The sequence below is a fragment of the Cervus elaphus genome, chromosome 13 (genome assembly GCF_910594005.1).
Source record: "Cervus elaphus chromosome 13, mCerEla1.1, whole genome shotgun sequence".
Lineage (NCBI taxonomy): Eukaryota > Metazoa > Chordata > Mammalia > Artiodactyla > Cervidae > Cervus > Cervus elaphus.
This window is the reverse complement of record NC_057827.1, coordinates 28,585,926-28,608,889: the sequence shown is the minus strand read 5'-3', so window position 1 is coordinate 28,608,889 and position 22,964 is coordinate 28,585,926. Positions and strand designations below refer to the sequence as shown.

At 51.8% G+C, this 22,964-nt stretch overlaps 1 protein-coding gene across 1 annotated transcript; it reads left to right on the top strand.

The window, feature by feature from the left end:
- Positions 1–757: 757 nt before the first annotated feature.
- Positions 758–21,775, top strand: CTSH (cathepsin H). The gene is made up of 12 exons (XM_043921384.1): positions 758–928; positions 5,020–5,051; positions 5,713–5,818; positions 7,088–7,158; positions 7,812–7,916; positions 10,382–10,468; positions 11,263–11,318; positions 13,191–13,272; positions 14,764–14,832; positions 18,503–18,609; positions 20,491–20,616; positions 21,331–21,775. The coding sequence occupies exons 1-12, from the start codon at positions 838–840 to the stop codon at positions 21,404–21,406; spliced, it is 1,008 nt and encodes a 335-aa protein (XP_043777319.1). The 5' UTR covers positions 758–837; the 3' UTR covers positions 21,407–21,775.
- Positions 21,776–22,964: the final 1,189 nt, after the last annotated feature.

Sequence of the window (22,964 nt, the reverse complement as noted above, 5' to 3'; positions counted from 1 at the left end):
GATGATGTAAGTGAACAACCTGGCCCCACTGGGTGCTTGACAGGTTGTTGCAGGCAGGTCTAACTGCCCTCTCCTCTCCCTTGAAGCAATCAATCCCTGAGCACACTGCCTTAGTTGGAAATGTTCCCTGTTCTATTTATCTCACACCTGGACTCTTACACATCATATTCTTGTTTTTTTTTCAGATTTGCAAAATAGAGAAAATGGCCCTACAGCTGCTAATATGACTTTCCCGACAGAAAGACTAAAACTCCCTGGGGGAGGGGCTTGCAGGTTTGGAACAAAGTCATAAAAACAGCGGTCTGACTGCTCTAGTTTGAGTTCATCCCAAGTCTGAAGGGCCCATCAGGGTAAGGTGAATAATGAGAGTGGGAGACGGGAGCCCTGGCGTGAGGAGAGATCAGGATATGGGGAATCTGGGCTGAGGACAGGCACCACCCTGGCCCATCCGGCCAGTCCTGGCAGATAAGCAGATGGGCAGGACCTCTGCAGACTGAGTGGTCCAACTTGCTCTTCCTTGCAGAGGAGAAGAAAGCGGAGTGATGTCCCCGGAGGAGAGGTGGACGATGAGAAGAGGGTAAGAAGGAGGCGACTGAGACCGAGGGAAGTCGAAGGCCACCATCTCTAAGGAGCAAAGGTTCCCCGGGTTGTTTTCACCCCCCACCTCTTCCCGCTCCTCCTTCCCCGCTTCCTCTCCTCCTCCCACACCCTCTCCCTCCCTCCTCCCGCCCTGTCGGCCTCCCGGCCCCGCCCCACCCGCCGTCCCGAGCACTTTTTGGCCGCCTGCCGCGCTGCCCTCCAAGCCAGTGCGCGGGCCGAGCCGTCACAGCCGCCGCGATGTGGGCCGTCCTGCCGCTGCTCTGCGCGGGAGCCTGGCTCCTGGGTGCCCCCGCTTGCGGCGCCGCCGAGCTGGCCGTGAGCTCTTTAGGTACGGGGACTCCGGGGACGGGGACGGGGCGCCTCCGGAGAGGAGTCGGCAGGTCGGAAACTCTGGAGAACTTGGGCGGGTGGGGACTCTGCCCTTGGGAGGAGCCGGGCAGCGCACGTCCCAGGCCCTAGGCCCTGGGGCTCTGTGGGTCGGGACCGGAGTCCAGGAACCGTGGCCTATGTGATGGGTGGGGGATGTCGGCTGGAGAAGGGGGCTGTTTGGAGGGTGAGCATCTTGCGGGACCCGAGGAGCCAATGGATAGGTGCCCGGGGGGGGCCCCCCTTGCTCCGGGGTGCTAAGAGGAAACGCCCCAGTGTCCCCTTCTGCTCTCCACCCCGTACCTGGAGACTCAGAGGACCCGGATCTGCCCCTGCCAGAAGCTACCTGGGACTTCCCAGCCTTTTCTGGCAGCTCCCAGGGACTGGGCACAGGGGACATCCCCTGGGGCGCCTTGAGAGCCTGTTGGACCTGCCCTTTCAAGGAATGTCTGTGCAGAGCCATAGCAGATTTAGCGCCTGAAAACTGAGGCTGTTTGTTCCAAAGACCCAAGGTCAAGCCCCAGGGCTCCCCTGTACAGTCCCAGGGCTTCCACTCAGGAAGCTGAGTAGTCCAGCTTCCTGCTGCTTTTACCCTCGTTCTCTTGCTGTAGATCCAGCCACCTCCCCAAGCTAAAGGCTCTCCTGAAGGCCCTCCTGCCTTGCCCACTGCCCACCACCCTCAGCCTCAACCCACCACCCACAGGCTCTGACCTTCCAAGACCACCTGCATCCTCACCCTGAGGACAAAGAATTGTAGCCAAAGAGCAGCCTGGGGATAGGACAAAGATCCCTGAGGCTGAATCTTTTCCACTAGAATCTTGCCTCATTCCTCCAGACCCATCGATACAAGGAAGCCCCCCAGTCTTGCAGACCTGGGAGGACGCCCAGCTCAGTTCAGTCCCAACTTAAAGAAACCCAGCTGCCTGCAAGCCAAGGCCGTGTGGCCTTCATGGAAGAGGAGGGCTGGTGCTGGAAGCCGTTCTTCCAGAGTAGGGTTTGGCATGCTTCTCCTGTGAATGGCCAGATAGTAAATATTTTAGGCTCTTTGTGGACCACACAGTCTCTGTATCAGCTACTTAATTCTGTGCTGAAAGCAGCCAAAGGCGGTATGTAAATGAATGAGCCGGTTGTGCTCCCAGAAACTTTTACTTAGACACACTGAAGTTTGGATTCAGATGGTTTTAAAGTGCTACACAATGTGGTTTTCAAAAAACATTTTTAAACGTGAACATTCTTAGCTCGTGGGCCATACAAAAACAAGTGGCAGGTCAGAGTTCTAGAACCCCTGTTCTAGATAGTACCATGTGCTCCCCGAAACAGCACATAAAGAAAGGATATGTGCTTTCTTCCAGAAGTCACAATGGACTGAAATGGGTCTGAGTTTAGTGTGCAAGTGTCACCAGATGTCCTTCTGGCCCCACTCCAAGATCACTTCTGGCTTTTTTTCCCTCTGACCTCCAACGAATGAGAAGTAGTGCTGGATTTTCACACCTGTTTGTAGCTTTTGAAACCTCTGCAGGCAAACATTGGTCAGTTGTCCTAAACTCCATCTGCCTCAAGCCCTGGTCCTAAGCTGAGATCTGTCTTCCTCTAAAGCCATCAGGCTTCCCTGGTGGCTCAGATGGTAAAGAGTCTGCTTGCCAATACAAGAGACCTGGATTTGATTCCTGGGTTGGGAAGATCCCCTGGAGAAGGGAATGGCAACCCACTCCAGTATTCTTGCCTGGGAAATCCATGGACACAGGAGCCTGGCAGGCTGAAGTGCATGGGGTCGCAAAGAGTCATATACAACTGAGCAACTTTGACTTCACTTTTTCACTTCTGAAGCCATCAGCTATAATGGCTAACCAAGATTTGCAGTCCTCTACACCCCACGCAGGGCATATCCTGGAGAAATGTGCATTTCTTTGTCAGGAAAAATGGCTGTCACTTGGTTTCTGGAACAGATCTATGACCCACAGGGGAGAGCTAAATTCCATACAACTGTGATCTTTGAACTGCAGGGTGTGAATTGGTGGCACACATGTGTGTGCTTAGTTGTGTCCAATTCTTTGTGACCCCATGGATGATAGCCCGCCTGGCTACTCTGTCCATGGGATTCTCCAGACAAAAATACTTGAGTGAGCTGCCATTTCCTCCTCCAGGGGATCTTTCTGACCCAGGGATCAAGCCTGTGTCTCCTGCATTGACAGACAGATTCTTTACCACTGCACCACCTGGGAAGCCCGTGGACCAGTAGAAGAACACAGAAAAGTACCAAGTGATACCAGTATAGACAGTAAATCCATTTCCACACCCTTTACTTCCAAGTGTCAGCTGCTGGGGTCCTAGAAATAATGTTTAGTAATAGAGTGCCATGTGATGTGAGGGTGTAGAAAGGAGTAGGAGGAATTGCCTGACTTTGCTCTAAAACTTGCCTTCTGTTCTCAGAAGCAATAAGCAATCCTGCTTATCTAAGCAGAATTTCTCAACCCTTTGAAAGGGCTGAGACAAAGATCAGATTTAATGCTAACCCATTCAGAAAAACAGGTAATAATCACTCATGAATATATAAATCCATGGGGAGGACATTGTTAATTAAGTTTAATTTACCTCATTAAGAGATGCCTCTCCAATGCAAGTTTGCTTTTTATGTTTAACAATTACTTTTCATTAGGTGTAATATATTTGACATGTTTTTAATCAGTTGGAGTCTTAATAATGATGCTGACTTCATTCAGAATGAACTTTTATAATATCCAGAGATATATGGGTCACCAGGAGTAACAGTAATTTAAATTTATACTTTCTGTGCTTGTCACTGCATAAAAGGATACTAGAGCAATTAAGTATAAACGGATACTCCCTGAGACTTCCATTGTGGTCTAGTGATTAAGACTCTGCATTTCCAGTGCAGGGGCATGGGTTTTGATCCCTGGTCAAGAAACTAGATCCTACATGCCCTGCAATGTAGCCCCCCAAAATAAATTAAACAGATGCTCCCTTAGGATAAAATTCTGTGAGATGTGAATGGAGATGGAGGTTCAAGGAGAAAAAGAAACTATATGAAATATTCAGTTCTTATAGAAAGGCTTGTTCATGTTACTGATGGTGGGTATCACGTCATGGTGGTATATGGAATTCTTTGGCTAGCATCCTTTAAATACGATGGAACAGTTGTATTTTTAAATGTCATGAATTGCAATAAACTGGAGTACCTCCTCTGCAGCTATTTAAATTTGAAATGCAATTTTACATTTAAAAATGTACAAGGGTGGATATAGGAAGAGTCTACAAACAACTAGGCAGCCTGTTTTTGTAAAGTTTTCTTGAAACAGTCACACCCCTTCATTTTCACACGTGAGGGTAGAGTTGAGTAGTTGTAACAGACTGGACTGTAGAGATTGCAAAGTCTATGATATTTACCATCTGTCCCTTTTAAAAAAATTGCTGACACAGGGTATATAAGGGTTTTTTAAGTATTTATTTGTGTTATCATGAATAACTAGCTCTCTGTTTAATTCAAACCTTTCGTTTTTATTTTATGTATTTATTTTTGGCCTCACCATGCAGGATGTGGGATTAGTTCCCCAATCAGGGATCAAAGCCCCTGCAGTGGAACTACAGTCTTAACCACTGGATCAATAGGGACATCCCGGCACATGGGTTTTTAAATTAACTTCTTAAAATATGACACAGAAGAGAACACAAATCATTAAATATGCATTTCAGTGAATTTTCGTCATCTAAACATACTCCTGAAACTGGCATCCAAATGAAGCCACAGAACATTACCAGCACCCCACAAGCCCCCTTTGACTCCTCAATAAGTATTACCATTATCCTGATTTTTAATACCATAGGTTAATGGCATGTACTTTTTCAAAATTAATTTGGAGCACAAAAGCAGTAAGAATTTAGTTCCTTTTCAAATTCTGCCTTATATACCACCATTTTGGGTGCTTTAAATTTAACCCAGTTTATTAAAATGCGAATCAGTTCTCTTGTGCCCCACTTGGCTATAGACGTGACCACAAGGCACACAGACCTAATTTTTTCTTCTTCTTTTTGCAGAGAAGTTTCACTTTCAGTTATGGATGGTGCAGGTCAGTGTCCAACTTCTTCTTTCTGAAGTTTCTCCTTTCACTGTTTTCTGTTATCAGAACAAACTGTCCTAGATTTGAGACGATGAAGGAGGAATTACCAGCCCCCTTCCCCTGGGTCTTTCTCACATGGGGATGAGTCAAACGCTGCAAAAAGATTTGGTTAAGTGAGTTCCTTCCCACAGTGGTTTGGTCCCCAGTGGTGAAGTTGGCTAGCAGCCTTGGAAACCTTCAGATTCATTTACATTTTTTGCATTCAAATCACATTGTGTAGCTGCCTGCAAAATCAATCGAAAAACACTGGTGTGCGTATTTTTGAAAAATGGTGATATCTGCCATGAACTTGACCTCGTGCCAGTTGCGGCGTCCAGGGCTGACCTAAGCGTGACAGGTCATTCGCCTGGCCTTCTTGGTCTCCTGACTGACTCTACGGCAGCTGCATAGGCTTCACTCTGGCCACAGGCCCCTGGAGGCAGAGGGGTTCCTATATAAACTTCCCCATGCTGTGCAGAGACCCAGGGCAGTGTCCCACCTCTAATACAGTTTTGGCCTGAGAATCATGGCAGGAAGAAGACCTCCATTCCTCCTCTTAAAAGACAAAACCGTTACCCTCTGGTGAGCAGCGTCCTGTTTCCGTGACTTATTGCTGATGTGTTTGTTTCAGCATCAAAAGAAATACAGCTCAGAGGAGTACCGCCACAGGCTGCAGGTGTTTGCCAGCAACTTGAGGGAGATCAACGCCCACAACGCCAGGAACCACACATTTAAAAGTACGTGGGGACACTTTGCCTCCAAGCCACTTGTCCCTGGGAGGAGGGAGCAGCTCAAATCTGGAAAGAAATGAATGATTACAGGATCCACTGGGCTTGGGAGCAGGGCAAGAGGAGAGCAGCCACCCAGGCTCTGAAGCTGGGCTTGGCCGACCTCACATTCCAGCTCTGCTGTTGTTCTCTGAGATTCAAGGGGTTGTAACTTTAGGGTGTCCCTCTGAAGGGTTGTGGTGTTCCTGCCTTCTGAGGGTCCAGCCCAGACACTGAGCCCCTGGGCTGCCGAGGGGAGCAGTGCTTCTGGACTTACGAGCAGCTCCTTAGGACATCTGCCTTCAGTCTGGGTTCGTTTCACTAGAAACACACACTATATACATTGAGGACTCAGAAGTGACGGCACTGTCGACTAAGTGAGTAACGTGGGCAGAAGCGTGAAGTGGAAGGAAACCTCAGTTTGAAACTCTTTCCTGCCTAATATTGGCTGTGTCAACCCTGGGGGGCATTGACAGCTTTGAAGTTTCACTTGACTGTCAAGTGGAGATCATAAGGCTCCCCCCGCCAGGTTATGAAGACTGAAGGAGGTAACAGGTGGTGGTTCTGTACCCAGACGTCCACCAGACCTACTAACCAGGCATCTAAAAAATGGGTGCCCAGGCCCCACCCCAGGCCCCACCCCAGGCCCACTACGTCTGCATCTCTGGGGTGCAGCCAAGACACTGGTACTGTTGCAAAGCTCCCCAGGGAATTCCGAAGCACAGTCAGGCTGACCTTGGTGTAGTAAATTACAGTTGACCCTTGAACAGTGTGGGGTTAGAGGCACAGACTGTCTGCACAGTTGAGAATCTGAGTATAACTGATTGTCTGCCCTCCATATATGCATTTCCTCCATATGTGCACTTTCTCTGTATCTACGGTTCTGCATCCCATGTTTACACCAACCCGGGATCATGTTGCACTGTAGTATTTACTATTGGAAAAAAATCCATGTATAAGTGGATCTGCCCAGTTCAAACCATGTTGTTCAAGGGTCAACTGTAAAATCAACTATACCTCAATAAAAAAATAAATTTAAAAAATTGTTTTAAAACAGTTCAACTGTGTCCGTTCCATTTAAAAATTTAAAGGAGCCAAGTTGAAGGGCCTGTAAATAGGACATGAGGGAACATGAGATTTCATTATTTTTTCTGTTTCTTTATTAGTGATCTACTGAACACCTCTGTTTTGTTTTGTTTTTTGTTTGATTGTTTACTGTTCTGCCTTCTCTTTTTTCAGTGGGACTGAATCAATTTTCAGACATGAGCTTTGCTGAATTAAAACGCAAGTATCTTTGGTCAGAGCCTCAGGTGGGTATTATTCATTGAGACCAAATCTGAGTCTTTTCTGTTTGGCTTTTTTTTTTTAAATTTTCGCTGTGCTGAGTCTTCGTTTGCTAAGGGGCCTTTCTTAGGTTGCAGCGAGTGGGTGCTACTCTCTGGTTGTGGTTCGCAGCCTTCTCCTTGCAGTGACTTCTCTTGTTGCAGGCTCTAAGGTGCATGGGTTTCAGTAGTTGTGGCAGTTGGGCTTAGTTGCTCCGGAGCATGTGGGATCTTCCTGGAACAGGGATCAAACCTGGGTCCTCTGCATTGGCAGGCAGATTCTTGACCACTGGACCACCAGAGAAGTCCCAATGAATAATATTTTTGCATAAGTCATATCCAAAGTATTGCATGGGATGTACATTACAACTTTTTCATCATTGATCTAAAATTCAACTTTTAACTGGGTGAACTGTATTTTTATTTGCTAAATCTGCCCTCCCTGTCCTAACTGCCCCAACCTGAGCCCCTCAAAGGACCTGTCACTTAGCATTTGGAATTCATAGGGTGCGATAGGATGGCTCTGACAACCATAATCTTTCTCATTCTCTTGTGGTGACTATTTTAATTACATACTTTTCCATCAGAAATGGGTTTTTTTTTTTTTTTCCCCCTGAAAAAATTGTAATTTGTCATTTCAGAATTGCTCAGCCACCAAAAGTAACTACCTTCGAGGTACTGGTCCCTACCCAACCTCCATGGACTGGAGAAAAAAAGGAAATTTTGTCACACCAGTGAAAAATCAGGTATGCATGATGGTCCCCAGTTTTTCCTCCAAAACAGCCACATTCTCAGACAGTATTCCAGGAAGAAAAACTCAAGAGAATCCTGAAACACAAAGAGTAATATCCCCCACTCCATCATTTTCATTATCTCTCTAGCTACCTTCCTCCAAAAGGCCAGGAGGTCATTGTTTTTAATGGATGTAGTTCCTCTTTGGGCTGAAGTGTACCCCTTCCCTCCCGCTCCACTGCACTGTCTAAAGCTCCCCACTGACCCTAGGTGTTTCCTACAGTCACCCTAAATATCTGTGCCCTTCTGTAACTGGATACAAGACCCCATTCCTACACGTCTTTTCTTCCTGTCCTCCATCCACTCCACAAGGCACCAGGTCCAGCCCCTCCCTGGCCCTCTGCCTCCCTCAAGGGAGCTGCAGGTGGTCAAGGACCAGCGTGGAACCCAGCATTGCAGATGTGCTCTGAAGAGCGCCTCCTGCAGGCACAGCGTGCCAGGCAAGGCAAGTGGTGGCACGGTCCTGCGCCGGGAGCTGAGGGCTGGGCGGCTGGCTGGAGGGTCCCACACACTGCTGGGTCCTGGAGAGTCTGGGCCTGGTGTCCCTAGAAGTGACAGTGCAGTGGCCATCTTCAGAAGCTTTCCCACCTCTTGCTCCCAGGAAACACAGGGTGAAGGTTCCCCTCCTGGTACTTGGCACTTGCTGAAACTCACCATGAGAAACATTTTCTCTTTTTCTGAAACCCATGTGATGCAGCCATGATGCCCCCAGGCTCCCTGGATTCCCTGAGCCTGCCTAGTGATCTAGACGGTTCAACCAGAACCAAGAAACCAAAACGAGCCTCTGCTCCAGCAGAGGGATAGGATGAAGTCAGTCCCCTCCCCCAAGACCCCAAGGTGGCTTTTAAACCATCTGAGAATCCCGGGACAGTTCAAAGCCCAACAGGTATTCAATGTAGAAGCCTGAACCCCCTCACCCTCTGGGCAAGGAAGAAACAGAGGTCTGCCAAGAATGTTCTGGGTCCTCTCGTTAGCTAGCTATCAGGCAGGAGAGAGACCCCTGAGCAGAGGGGCCGGAACAAGGTGGTCACCCCTGTGGGTGTGTATGGTCTCTCACTGTAGCCACCATATGGTTACAGGTGTGGCGACAGGATCTGACATTAGCTCAGCAGCCTCAAGGGTTTCTCACTTTACAGAGGAGGAGATGCTGAAGGTGCAAAGCAAGTGGGTCTCCGCTCAAGGCCAGGGCTGGCGGCTCAGACCTGCTCTGTCTGTCTCTTTCTTCAGTGGCCAAGCCCACCTCCTTGACCAGCCAGAGATACTCTGATCAGGCCCTCCCCTCCTGCTGCCAAGGGAAGGATTTGAGAGGAAGAGACTGGGGATGGGGGGAGAGTGAAGGCCCTTTCCAGGAGACAAGCGAGGAGGAGTGGACAAGAACAGTGAGGAAAGGATCTTAGGAGACGTTTCAGAAGTAGTCTATGGACGGTTGAGCCAGTGAAGGGCGGAAAAGAGACAAAGATGGGAATGAGAGAAAGATGCTAACAGCAGCTGGTGTTACTGAACCCGTGGGGTAACTGCATGACTGGCAGGATCTTATCTGCGCTTCTGACAGTTCTGTGGGGCAAGCATGGTGGTTTTCATTTTACAAGTGATGAAACTGGGGGGGTGGAGAGATGCCCCTTGCCCAGCTCACATGGTGGCTGTGATCACATGTGACGGTGATCTGAAGTAGGCAGGCAGGCTCCAGCACCCGACTCCTGGCCCCAGTGAGGTGTCAGGAGAGTGGTCAGTGGCCGTGATCATGGTAGAGGATGGGGAGATGGATGGCTGGGGCAGGACGCACAGGGTCTATGGTATCTGGGGTGTATACAGGTGGGGTCCTCTGGTAGACAGGTGTTCTGGGTCTGGGCAGAGGTCAGGGCTGAAGTGGGGTCTGGGAGGTTGTTAGTTTAACAGGACTGTGGGTGAGGTTGGAGGGGGAAAGGTGAGAGAGAAGTTTCTGAAAATAGGACTTTGGTGCGTCCTTCTGTTGGGAGCAGTGGGAAGAAGAGAAACCAGCAGGAGATTCAGAACCAGAGGGACTTCCCAGGCAGTCCAGTGGTTAAGACTCCGAACTTCCACTGCAGAGGGTGTGGGTCGATGACTGGTTGGGGAATTAAGATCCCCTGTGCCTCGTGGTGCAAGGAAAGAAAAAAAGTAGGACATGTAGAACAGCACAGAATGGAGTTGGGAGGAACTCCGGCCCTTGCAGGACAGTGGGGGTTGGTCAGCGAGGGGCCAGATGGGGAGTGCACAGCTGCTGTTGCCCCTTTTTTACAAGCCTCGGTCTTCTCATCTGTAACATGGGGAGAAGGATGCCGGCCACTTGGGGCTTGTGAGGATCAGCACAGACAGATGTGAGTTGGGGCTTGGTCCACTGAGGTTCTCAGGAGCCTGAGGGGACCAGATCATGACTTCCCTTCTCCACTCTGGCCTCCAGGGCGGCTGCGGCAGTTGCTGGACCTTCTCCACCACTGGTGCCCTGGAGTCTGCTGTCGCCATAGCAACGGGGAAGTTGCCCTTCCTAGTGAGTGACCAGCCACGGGGCGGGGTGGGATGTGGGGGAGCCATGCGGTCAGGGTCTCCTCCTGCAGGGGTCACAGCTTGACTCCGAGCCCTGACTTGGTGGGACAGGCCAGGCCTTCAGGCTTGTTCAGGGCTTTAGATGACAGTGGCCATGTCAGCTGGACTTTGTGTCCAGTCTCATGGACATTTGGCGTGCAAACCTCCCCCGATGGTTTGGAAGGACTGAGGCTCATTCCTGAGTGGGTCTGGGTGTTCCTCAGTCTGGCAACCCGGGGCCTTCAGGAAGCAGAGCCTGCCTGGGAGGCAGCCCTGTAGGAGCTGCACCCCCTCCCAGGCTGGTCATCTTCCTGCAGGGGAGAGCGGGGACCTGTGTATTCACCCCCAGAGCCCCCAGAGCAAGGGGTGACTGTCAGACCACGGCGTCCTGCATAGGGAAGCGGGGAAAGAGAGGGCTAGACTGGCAAGGGCCACTAGGGCCCGGGAGTAGGGAAGGCCTGTCCCCTCCCTCCCACATGGCACCATGGGGGCCGCCCACCTACGTGCACCCTTCAGGCCCCTCCTCACCCTCTCACATGCCGGCTTGGCTGCCAGGTCACTACTGAGCTCTTCCCCAGAAGGCACTGGCTCTGGCCTGGCTCCTCAGACACAGAGATGGACCTTGCCCTGGGGGACTAAAGCCTGATCCTCCTGACCCAGAGCTGGCGGGGCCACGGGTGTGTGGTCGGCTTAGGGGGCCCTGAGCTGGGGGCTCTCCCGGTGAATGCATAGCTCACCAGGTATGTGTTCCTCCTCCAGGCTGAGCAGCAGCTGGTGGACTGCGCCCAGAACTTCAACAACCACGGCTGCAAAGGGTACGTCCCAGACCGGGGTGGGGAGGCCTGGAGCCCCTTCTCATTTCCTGGCATTACTTCTTTTGGGTCTAGGAGGGGCTGAGACTCTGTCCTGGGTGGGAGCAAAATGGCCCCGCTTAGAGGATGGTCACCTCACATACCCGAGGTCCCTCAGCTGGAGTGGGCAGAGCTGTACGCCAGGCCCCGGCCTGTCTGCTCCCAGAATCTGTCCTCTTCCCTGCTGTCACCTGGCTGTTGCCTCTCAGTACATTTGGCCTCATCCACCACCTGGGCCTCTGGGTGAGTGGCCAAAAGAATTCACAGAATGAGAAGCGCATCGTCTTGCACGAGCAAGACCCACACACAGGTGTCTGGTCGGCTGTCTGCGAATTCTCTAGGGCAGCAGTCCCCAACCTTTGGCACCAGGGGCTGGTTTTATGGAAGATGATTTTCCCATGGACTGGGGGTGTGGGGAGGGAGATGAAGTGGGGATGGTTTCAGGATGATTCAAGTACAGTATATTTATTGTGCATTTATTTCTAATCTAATGTTGATGATGACAGGAGGTACCCGTCCGTGGCCGGGAGACTGGGGTCCCCTACTCTAAAGCTCTGGCTGCCCCAGCTCGGCAGGCTATGTGAAGGAGCTTTTCTATAGGTGAGGTGCCATGTTCAGGCAGAAACACTGTATTTTGCCAAGCCTGCTCTCCTGGCCCATTTATTTATTTATTGAGGTCTAGTTGAACTAGTGTTGTGTTAATTACTGCCATACAGCAAAATGACTCAGTTATACACATCATTGTTGTTCAGTCGGTAAGTCGTGTCCGACTCTTTGCAACCCTGTAGTTATACACATATTAAAAATCAGAGACATCACTTTGCTGACAAAGGTCCATATAGCCAAAGCTATGGTTTTTCCAGTAGTCATGTCCCAATGTGAGAGTTGGACCATAAAGAAGGCTTAGCACCAAAGAATTGATGCCTTTGAACTGTGGTGCCGGGGGAGACTATTGAGAGTCCCTTGGACAGCAAGGAGATCAAAGCTGTCAATCCTAAAGGAAAACCCGAAATACTCATTGGAAGGACTGATGCGAAAGCTGAAAACTCCAATACTCTGGCCACCTGATGCGAAGAGCTGATTCATTGGAAAAAACACTGATGCTGGAAAAGACTGAAGGCAGGAGGAGAAGAGGGCAGCAGAGGATGAGATGGTTGGATAACATCATTGACTCGATGGACATAAGTTTGAACAAAGTCCGAGAAATAGTGAAGGGCAGGGAAGCCTAGCATGCTGCAGTCCATGGGGTTACAAAGAGTCAAACATGACTTAGCAACTGAACATTAGTTTTCATATTCTTTTCCATTATGGTTTATCACAGGATATTGAATATAGTTCCCTGTGCTATACAGTAGGACTTTGTTGTTTATCCATCCTAGATATACTGCATCCAGTTTGCATCTGCTAACCCCAAACTCCCAGTCTGTCTACCTGCCTCCTGGCCTATTCTTCAAACGGGTTGTTAGGGATTGACTCACGGTTCCCAGTGTCTCCAGCCCTCATCTCCTCCTCACGTGCAGTGCTCTAAGACCTTTCCTGTGCACACAGGTATAAAGCCAGGCCCCTCATGTTCCCCCAGAGCAGGCTCCCAGCCTTGCCTCCCGCCCCCTCCCAGCGGCCTAGCCCTCTCCCAGGTGAGTCCTGCTTCAGCAGCAGCCAGCACAGGGGTCTCCTGCAGGGAACCACGCTCAGGCTCGTCCTGGGACTCAGGGCTGAAGTCACTACCACGGCCCTCCAGCCCCGCCAGGGCAGACGTCTGGCATGCCCCAGTCCCCGCAGGCCCTACCTCTATCGGGGCCGGTCCCAGGTAGGCACAGCTGTGTGTGCTTCTTGCAGGGGTCTCCCCAGCCAGGCCTTCGAGTACATCCGGTACAACAAGGGCATCATGGGTGAAGACACCTACCCCTACAGGGGCCAGGTAACTCGGGCAGCCTGGGCTCCATCTTCTTGGTCTGCAGGGCCCCCCAGAGCCCCCTATCTCTTTTCTCCCAGCCTGGGCTCCATCTTCTTGGTCTGCAGGGCACTCCATCTCTGTGCTCCCAGCCTGGGCTCCGTCTTCTTTGTCTGCAGGGTGCCACATCTCTGTTCTCCCAGCCTGGGCTCCATCTTCTTGGTCTGTAGGGCCCCCCTGGGCTCCCCCCATCTTTGTTCTCCCAGCCTGGGCTCCATCTTCTTAGTCTGCAGGGCCCCCATTTCTGTTCTTCTCCCAGCCTCAGGACACACCCCTCACCTGCACCCTTTTGAAGACTCCTACTCCCTCCTGAATTCTCAGTGCTGTCTCTTCAAGTTCACTCCTTCGCTTCCTCTGTTCGTCTGAGCTCCAGTGCTCAGCTGTCCTGGGGCCTCTTCGCCCTATCCATGGCAGCACCGTCTCTGCTCATGGCCTGGCCTGCACCTTCTGCTGAGGGTGCGCCAGAGTGCCATCTATGGGCTTCTACACTCCGTGTCCATGCAGACAGTACTCCTGGGCCCAGGGCCTCCCCTGCTCTCACCTCAGCCCCGCCTGTGCACGGCTGGGCACCCTGACTTTCCCCCAAACCCAGGACTCTCCTCTGGTGTTTCCCCTCCCAACAATGGGAGGCACCACCTTTTCCGAAAACCTCTTGGCTACCTGTGTCCCTTTCTCGGGGCAATCCCCCTGCCCAGGCCCTCCCCCCACAGAGACCTTCTTGCTTCTGCTCCTTGGTCTGTCCTGTGTCCCTTCTGCCCCTCAGCCCTTGGTCCCCCTTCATCCTGGATCCCTGAGGGTGGTCTGTCCTGGGGCCACCCTACCCCAGGGGCTGCCAGAGTGGCCTCTCAGACCAAGCTCTGAATACAATCAGTTCAGAACTCTTCAAAGGCTTCCCAGGGCCTGCAAGATAAACTCCAGAGTCTCCAGCCTGCCTTCCAAGTCCCTCTGCCTGAATCTGTCTGCCCAGTCTTGTCTTAGACTTCACTCTCCCCTTGGAAACCTTCCACTCCCACCCAACCGCTTGCTACTTCCTAAACTTCAGGTCCTGCGTTGTCATCCTGACTGTCTCTCCGTCTCAGAGGGGCTTGCTCTTCCCTGCACATGTCCTGCCTCTTGGTCATCTTCCCTGGACTGAGACTGGCCTTCCCTCCCCTGCCGTGCAGGCTCTTACTTGGTTCCTTTCTCGGCAAGCCTCCTTGGACCGGGTCAGGCCCCTTCCTCATGCTCCCACCAGGGGCCACTCGAGCCCACCTCTGCCAAAGCCAGCACAGTCTCCTCCCACTGGACTGTAACGTCCTCGGGGACAAGGATGCCTCTGATTCTCTCCTAAGTGATCCCCCTCACCCAAGTCCTGGTACCTGTAGCTTTTGCTTTGTCAATGTTATCAAATTGCACGGGATGGCGAGGGCTGGGTGAGCATCCCCAACCTGTATCCCATGACCTTTGCCCCCCGAACAGGATGGTGACTGCAAGTACCAGCCCAGTAAGGCCATCGCTTTTGTCAAGGATGTAGCCAACATCACACTGGTGAGTACCAACCCTTCTCTGCAATGGGGAACATGTCCTGATCAGATGGCAGCCTCCACTGCTGTCGGATGCCAAGGGGCATGGCATGGCAGCCTTTCTGGGCAGCACATCCCTTTGATTGAAAAGTTTTTGATTATCAATGAATGTCAGTCACCGTGATGGCAACAGGGTGTAAGTCGGAAGGGACAGAGCAGGAGTCGGCGGTCAGGTGCTCTGGTCCTGGCCCAAGTCTGCACAAATCTTCATTCTTTCTTATTTTTAATTTTTGGCTGCACTGGGCCTTCATTGCTGCACACTGGCTTTCTCTCGTTGCAGTGTGTGGGGTTCTCATTGTAGTGGCTTCTCTTATTGTGGAGCATGGGCTTCAGCAGTTGCAGCATGTGGGCTCAGCAGTTGTGGTGCTCGGGCTTAGTTTTAGTTGCTCCGTGGCACGTGGGACCATGGACTGAACTTGTGTCCCCTGTGTTAGATGGCGGATTCTTAACTACTGGATGACCAAGGAAGCCCCAATATTAAACACTTTAAATTACAGTCACTCAAAGATTACTTGTACTTAACAGTGAAATGATATATATGCATCTGTGGCTATGAGTCTGGTTCACTTTTTTTTTTTCCAAATTCACTTGTTTGGCTGCGCTGCGTCTTCATTGCTGCACGTGGGCTTTCTCCAGTTTCAGTGAGTGGGGGCTACTCTTTGTTGTGGTGCACGGGCTTCTCACTGCAGTGGCTTCTCTTGTTACGGAGCACAGGCTCTAGGTGCATGAGCTTCAGTAGTTGCAGCACACAAACTCTGTAGTTGTGGTGCATTGGGCTTAATTGCTCCATGGCATGTGTTATCTTCCTGAACCAGGGATTGAACCCATGTCCCCTGCATTGGCAGATGGATTCTTAACCACTGGGCCACTAGGGAAGTCCCAACAGTAGCTTCCGTCTAATCGAAGTACGTGCCACGCAGTCGGCACTAGTAGTAAACAGGCAGTTTATGGAGTGTTCACTTCAGTTCAGTTGCTCAGGTGTGTCCAACTCTGCGACCCCATGGACTACAACACGCCAGTCTTCCTTGTCCATCACCAACTCCTGGAGCTTGCTTAAACTCATGTCCTTTGAATCAGTGATGCCATCCAGCCATCTCATCCTCTGTCGTCCCCTTCTCCTGCCTTCAATCTTTCCCAGCATCAGGGTCTTTGCCAATGAGTCAATTCTTCACATCAGGTGGCCAAAGTTTTGGAGTTTCAGCCTCAGCACCAGTCCTTCCAATGGATATTCAGAGTTGATTTCCTTTAGGATTGACTGGTTTGATCTCCTTGCAGTCCAAGGGACTCTCAAGAGCCTTCTCCAACACCACAGTTCAAAAGCATCAATTCTTCAGTGATCAGCTTTCTTTGTAGTCCAACTCTCACATCCCTACATGACTACTGGAAAAACCATAGCTTTGACTAGATGGACCTTTGTCGACAAATTATGTCTCTGGTTTTGATTATTCGTCCAAATTGGTCATAGCTTTTTTCCCAAGGAGCAAGTGTCTTTTAATTTCATGGCTGTAGTCACCATCTGCAGTGACTTTAGAGTCCAAGAAAATAAAGCCTGTCACTATTTCCATTGTTTCCCCATCTTTTTGCCATGAAGTGATGGGACCAGATGCCATGATCTTCATTTTTTGAATGTCGAGTTTTAAGCCAGCTTTTTCAGTCTCCTCTTTCACGTTCATCAAGATGCTCTTTAGTTCCTCTTTGCTTTCTGCCATAAGGAGTGTACTAACCACTTAACTTGTGTTATTTCCTATAGACTCAAGACAACCTTAGGAGATAAGGGTCATTATTGCCTTCATTTTATAGATGAAGAAAGGTTCAGAGTGGTTAAGTAACTTGACCAGGGCTGCAGAACTAGAAGTGTAAGCTGGACTGAAACAGAGATCATGGCATTCCAGAACCTTTAATTGGGATGTTTCTGACTATGATACATTTATCTTGAGATAATAGCCAGTTTCACTTAGACACACTCCCCAGGGGCTGACCCACTCTGGCCCATTTGAAGCCCATTAAGAGGTGGATTGGGAGTCAATCCAATCCCTTTTGCCTGGTGCCCGAGAGAAACTTGTCTGTGACATGTGCAGACCCTGAGGAACAGGCCAGCATGAGCATCCAGCCCTCCTTGGCCATGGGAATGGCCAGCCCCATGATGCCCACCGCCTCTTGGTGGGCAGGCCTTCCTGGTCTCACTGGCCCTGACAAGACCTTTGCTGAGCACAGGGAAGGAAGCAGCTTGCTTTCCAGGCAGTCATTTGCCCTTTGCAGCCAGGTCTCTGCCCCTTCTCCAGGGAGAGAGGACTGAGGAAGGCTGGTACCCTGACCTCTTCAGCCTGCCCCTCCTTCAGCAGAGCCCTGGCCTCAGCTCTTCCTTATTTCAACTCCCCAAGGTCTCTAGCCAGGGGAGTGGCCTCCTCAGCTCATGGTAACCCAGTGCTTCCCAGCACAGATGCTTTAAGAAATGCTCCTGCCTTTGACCCACCCCAGAGATGCTAACGTTATTGTCTGGGGTGCAGCTTGGGCACTGGGATTTTTTAAAGCCCCCCAGGTAATTCTAGGGGCTTCCCAGGTAGCGCAGTGGTGAAGAATTCACCTGCCAGTGCAGGAGACTCGGTTTCGAGCCTTGGGTTGGGAAGATCCCCCACCCACACCAGTGGGGGTCACAGTCCAGGGGGTCGCAGAGAGTCCGACGCCACTGAGAGACTGACACAAGCACAGGCGGCTCCAACCGCGGCTGTCTGCAGCTCCGCTTCAAAGCTGTGGCCCCAGGAAGCCCCGGACTTCCTCCACTGCCCCACCCAACCCCACGCTGACAGGGATGAGTCCTTCTCGGGCACACGGTCCTTTGCCAGGTGTTGTTTCTACCACCATCTGAGCCTTGTCTGCTCACGGACCTCTAACCCCGGTGTTCTATCAAAAACAACAGTGAAAGCTCCTTAGACTAGATTTGTGGGTGCAGGGGTCCTGGGGATGGGAACAGGGGAGTGCCACTCACCTCTGCACCCCCGGAAGCCTCTGGCACACGGGAGGGCCGTGGCATGTGATCGTGAGTGAGTGAGTGAATGAGTCCCCACTGCACCCTGGGCTCAAACCCAAGGGGTGAGGGATTCTCTTGGAGCGAAGCAGGGAGGTCCAGCAAGGTCCAGGGAGGTCATAGGGGAGCCAGGGTTTTGAAGGAGGAGCCATAAGCAAATAGAAAACACAAAGGATCCTGGCCGTTCACGCACAAGAGGGCTGTGCTGTGCTTAATCACTGCCGTGTCTGACTCTTTGCAATCCTGTGGACTGTAGCCCACCAGGCTCCTCTGTCCATGGGATTTTCCAGACAAGAGTACTGGTGTGAGTTGCCGATTCCTTCTCCAGGGAATCCTCCCAGCTCAGATTGAACCTGTGTCTCTTTCATCTCCTGCACTGGCAGGCAGGTTTTTAACCACTGCACCACCTGGCAGGGGACCCCACACCAGCCCTCAGTGTCCAGGGCAGGCTCTGCTTATAAGGAAGGGCATGGCAGCTTTTTGGTCTAACACCCTTCTCTTCCCTCCTCTGTGCCTGTTACCTACTTTGGGGCAAAGGGCCACATTTCTAACGTGGGGTGGATAAGTGGCAGAGACAAGTGTGTCCACCTGTCTGCCCCTCTGTCCCCAGAACGACGAGGAGGCGATGGTAGAGGCGGTGGCCCTATACAACCCCGTGAGCTTCGCCTTCGAGGTGACTGCTGACTTTATGATGTACAGAAAGGGCATCTACTCCAGGTGAGCAGGAACCCAGCATCCTCAGGGAAGGAGGGGCAGGTGAGCTCCCCATGGCCGGGCCCGGGACTCACTCCGAGCCTGACCATTTCTCCACCCATGCCACGTTTGCTGGCCTATCACATCGCCCTGCAGCCCTGAGGGTCAGGATCCCCGGTCCCCCAGTTGGGGAGGAGGAGAGTCACACAGCGGGTCAGGGGCCCCCGTTTGAGCCCAGAGCTCCCCCTCACTCAGCAGACGAGCTGCCTCTGGTGATGAACACCCGTGTTCAAAGCTGTGAAGATATGAAACAGGGAAGGGAAAGCAGCTGCTCCCAGATGCCAGAATCCCGTGCTGAAGGGTCATCGAGGAGTTCTCTAGCGTGGGCTTCCTCTCATCCATTCCTCTTGCCTGTTTTACAATGAGAGTGAGTGCAGCCACTTCCGGTCGCTACCCGGCGTCTCCTCAATGGCCTCAATTGCAGTCTGGCCGGTCCTAAATGCGAGTGTGTTCCAGGACTTTCTCCTCTGCTCTCTTCTCACACGTGCCTTGAACTCCACGGCCAGCTGTTAGCTGAGTCTCCAAGTCCCCTTCCACCAGCGGGTCTCTTGAGCATTAGACCCTGAGAGGCAAGAGCCTCCCCACCACCTGAAGCTGGACGGCCCACAGGGACCTCAGATCCTGCCTGTCTCCTCCCCCTTATCAGAGGCTGCTGCATGATCACTGCTCAGGAACATGTCCTCTCTCTCCTTGCATCTCTCCTCACCATTACCTCCTTACTGCTTTGTTCCTGTGCCCCGACTAATGGTCCACGCTTCACCCGGAGCCAGTCAGCTTCTGAACACCCTTCTCGCCACACCACTTCTGCACACACACACACACACACCCATTGTCTCACATCTTAGCTTGGCTCAGGGAGCCTCTAGCATCTGTCCTTCTTTCTCTAAGCTCAAATCCCATCAGAGCCACCCTCGTCCTCCCTGTTCCACCCTGCTCCTCTGCCCATGGAGTTTCCCAGCCAAGAATACCAGAGCGGGGCGCCATTTTCTACTGAGCACCCACCTTCCCAGGGAAGCCTTCCTTGCCCCCCACACCCTGCCCATTCTGTTCCCACTTGGTCGGGTCCGCTTCCCTTGGGCTCTTGTCAGCCCCCCAGTTGTCACTGTATAGAACCAGCCTCTTTGCCCGCCTGCTTCCTGCCAAAGGGAGCTTCCTAAATCCAGGAGCACAGTTGGGCATGCTGCTGGTGTCCCACACCTTGCCCCAGTCCTGACATGTGTCAACAGCTCAGTTACATATCGGTTGAATGATTGCATGACCACTGCAGCTCGTCTGCTTGAAATTCTCAGAATTTCCTCATGAGAACTAGTTCACTATCTTAAATGAGAAGGCTGTATAATTGCCCTAAATACAGAGCAATCATAAAAATTAAATACAGTGGCAACAAAGCAGTGTCATGTGAAGCTCTAGCTGGACAGTGCTGCCCTCAGAAGGCGCAGAGGGGGGCGGCTCACTCCTTGTATTGTGAGCAGTATTGGAAAGCATCAGGTGTCAAGGCCCAGCCAGCTCCATGCTACATCTAGCTCCTTTGGGTCAACAGAACCCAAGGGGCTGAAGAGAACACTTCTCCTGCCCTGTGACTAAACCAACGTTAACTCACCACCTTCAGTGCCTCCCAGTCCCCACTCTGGAAAACATTGCTCTAAATCACTTGTTGGGTGTGACTGAATCATCTTTTATCCTTTCATCCTTTTTTTGGCCACGTGGCATGTGGGATCTTAGGTTCCCGATCAGGGATCAAACCCACACCCCTTGCATTGGAAGCACAGCATCTCAACCACTGGACTACCAGAGAAATCCCACCCTTTCCATATTTTCAAGCCTTTATTTATTTTCCTTTTCCAGTACTTCCTGTCATAAGACTCCGGATAAAGTAAACCACGCAGTGTTGGCTGTTGGGTACGGAGAAGAGAAAGGGATACCCTATTGGATCGTGAAAAACTCTTGGGGCCCCCAATGGGGAATGAAGGGGTAAGCAGCTTCTAGGTCCCGTGTGCCGAGAGGGAGACGTGACTGCCCAGGGCTGGGGGGCCCTCGGTGGGAGGGAGGGTGTGTGTCTCCTCCACCTCAGTGTGGCTTCCGAGAAGAGGCTGCTCAACGGAGCCTTAGCCCAGGCCAGAAAGAGGGGAATTTGATGTAACCCTCACACCCCTCAAGAACCCTCCAGCAGCCCCTCTCCCATCCCAGACCCCAGATTATGACGACTGTGTATCCAGGCACAGGAGTCCGTTTGGCTCAGTGGGTTCTGTGACCACCGCTAGGAGATAGTACACAACACAGGGCCCAGCTGGGATTCAGCCATGTCTAGGAGGCCCTGAGGGAGAGAAACTAGAGGAATGAGTTTACGAATGGTGGACAGCCCCTCCTTCTAGAAGGGGCTGCAATCAGGTGGCCTGGGGACATATCTCAATGTGACTTTGTGTCTCTCCAAGTCTCAGACTTGATGTCCTCATCTGAGGAGGGATCCCCAACATGAGGCCACCTAGGCAAGGCTGAGAACGGGGCCCTCAGGAGATCCTGGAGAGAAGTGAAGCAGGGACAGAATAATGGGAGAGTTCATGTGGTGGCCAAGTCAGAGGTTTCCTGGAGACCAGTAAAGCCGGCGCTACTCTTTTGTGAATAAATGGGAGGGCCTAGCCCCTGGAGTCAGATCTTGGCCAGGCCTCAGCCCCTCCCTCTGCCCAGGTACTTCCTCATTGAGCGCGGGAAGAATATGTGCGGCCTTGCAGCTTGTGCCTCCTTCCCCATCCCCCTGGTGTGAGCCCCGGCTGCAATGACGGGTCGGTGGAGAAAGCAAGGACCAGGCAGTCGGGGGCCCAAGATCCTGCCCTGGAGGACGTGTTGGGAGACCACCCCCAACCCGTGGCCCTGCACTCTGCACCTCACCCCCACGCTACGCCTGGAAACCGAGAGAAAACTGGGAGGTGAATCCCACGGCGCAACAAGCCTGCCCACGTCTTCTGCCGCAGAGGTCACCACCAACCACGTGCCTTACGTGTGGTTTCTCACTGATCAACCCCTTGTGGACAAGGAATATTCTTTCTTCCCAGAAGGGCTGTGTTTCACATTGGGGAGAAGCTCCACTGTCTCTTCTGTGGTCTTTAATAAACCTACAGTGGGCACCTTCTGAGCCAGGTCTGTGCTGTGGGCTGGGGTCTGGGTCTGTCTCCAGGCCCAGTCTCCTAAGAGGGAGGCACCCAGGGGTGGCTGGCTCTCTGGCTGGAAGGATGGCATGCAAGGGTGCTGGTGCAGCTCTCTCCCAGGTGGGGGGCCCTGGATGAAAGAGCAGGTTTTGCTTGATGCTTTGAATATCTGGGGAGGGAGGAGGAAATATGCCAGGCTCTGGCAGAGCGTGACTTCAACCCACAGCATCGGTTAGGAGGCCTTACTCTCCACATGGCTTCCCCATGCTCAGCTTCCTGCTCCCTGTTCGCCTGCCCCGCCCCTTGGGATGCCCCTCATGTCTCCCTCACCAGCCCCTTCCTTCCCCTGACCCTCCTGCCACATCCAGCATCCCTTCTCTTTAGAGAAAATGTGGTCTCAACCCAACATGTAGCTGTGGAGCCTCTGGCCCCTGGGGAGCAGGGCCTGCAGCATGAGTTGGTGCTGTTGTCCTACAGGTCACACTTTCCTAACGAGAAAAGCTTTCTAGACTTCCCTGGCAGTTCAGTGGTTAAGACTGCACTCCCAGTGCAGGGTCGTGAGTTCAGGCCCTGGTTGGGGGAATGAAGATCCTGCATGCTGCATGGACAGCAAAAGAAAAAAAGAGAAAAAAAAGCTTTCGCGTCATTTACAGCAACTGTATTCATAATTATTTCCAAATGTGGAAATAACCACATTCATCATCTGACAGAAATGAAGAAAATGTGGTCTGTGCATATGACGGAATGTTGTTCAGACATAAAAGGGAAGAAGTTCTGATACAGGCTACCACAGGGATAAACTTCAGAAACAGTACACTGTGTCAGTGGAAGACCACACGTTGTGTGATTCCATCCACCTACGATGTCCAAAGCTGGTAAATCCAGTTTTATACTTTTAAAGAGTGAATTTTACGGTATGTGAATTTCTTTTCGGCTGCACCAAGTGGCATGTGGGATCCCAACCAGGGATTAAACCAGTGCCCCCTGCAGTGGAAGTGCAGAGTTCTAACCACTGAACCACCAAAGTCCCTGAATTGTTTCTTCTTAAGAAAAGCCTGTCTAGGATTGTGTGTTGTCTGGGATTTCCACAGGAGGCTACCCATGTAGCTAGGCACTGGCTCTGCAGCCAAGAAACCAGGCCCTTCAGAGATGAGATTTCTGTGCTGAGCTGAAGGG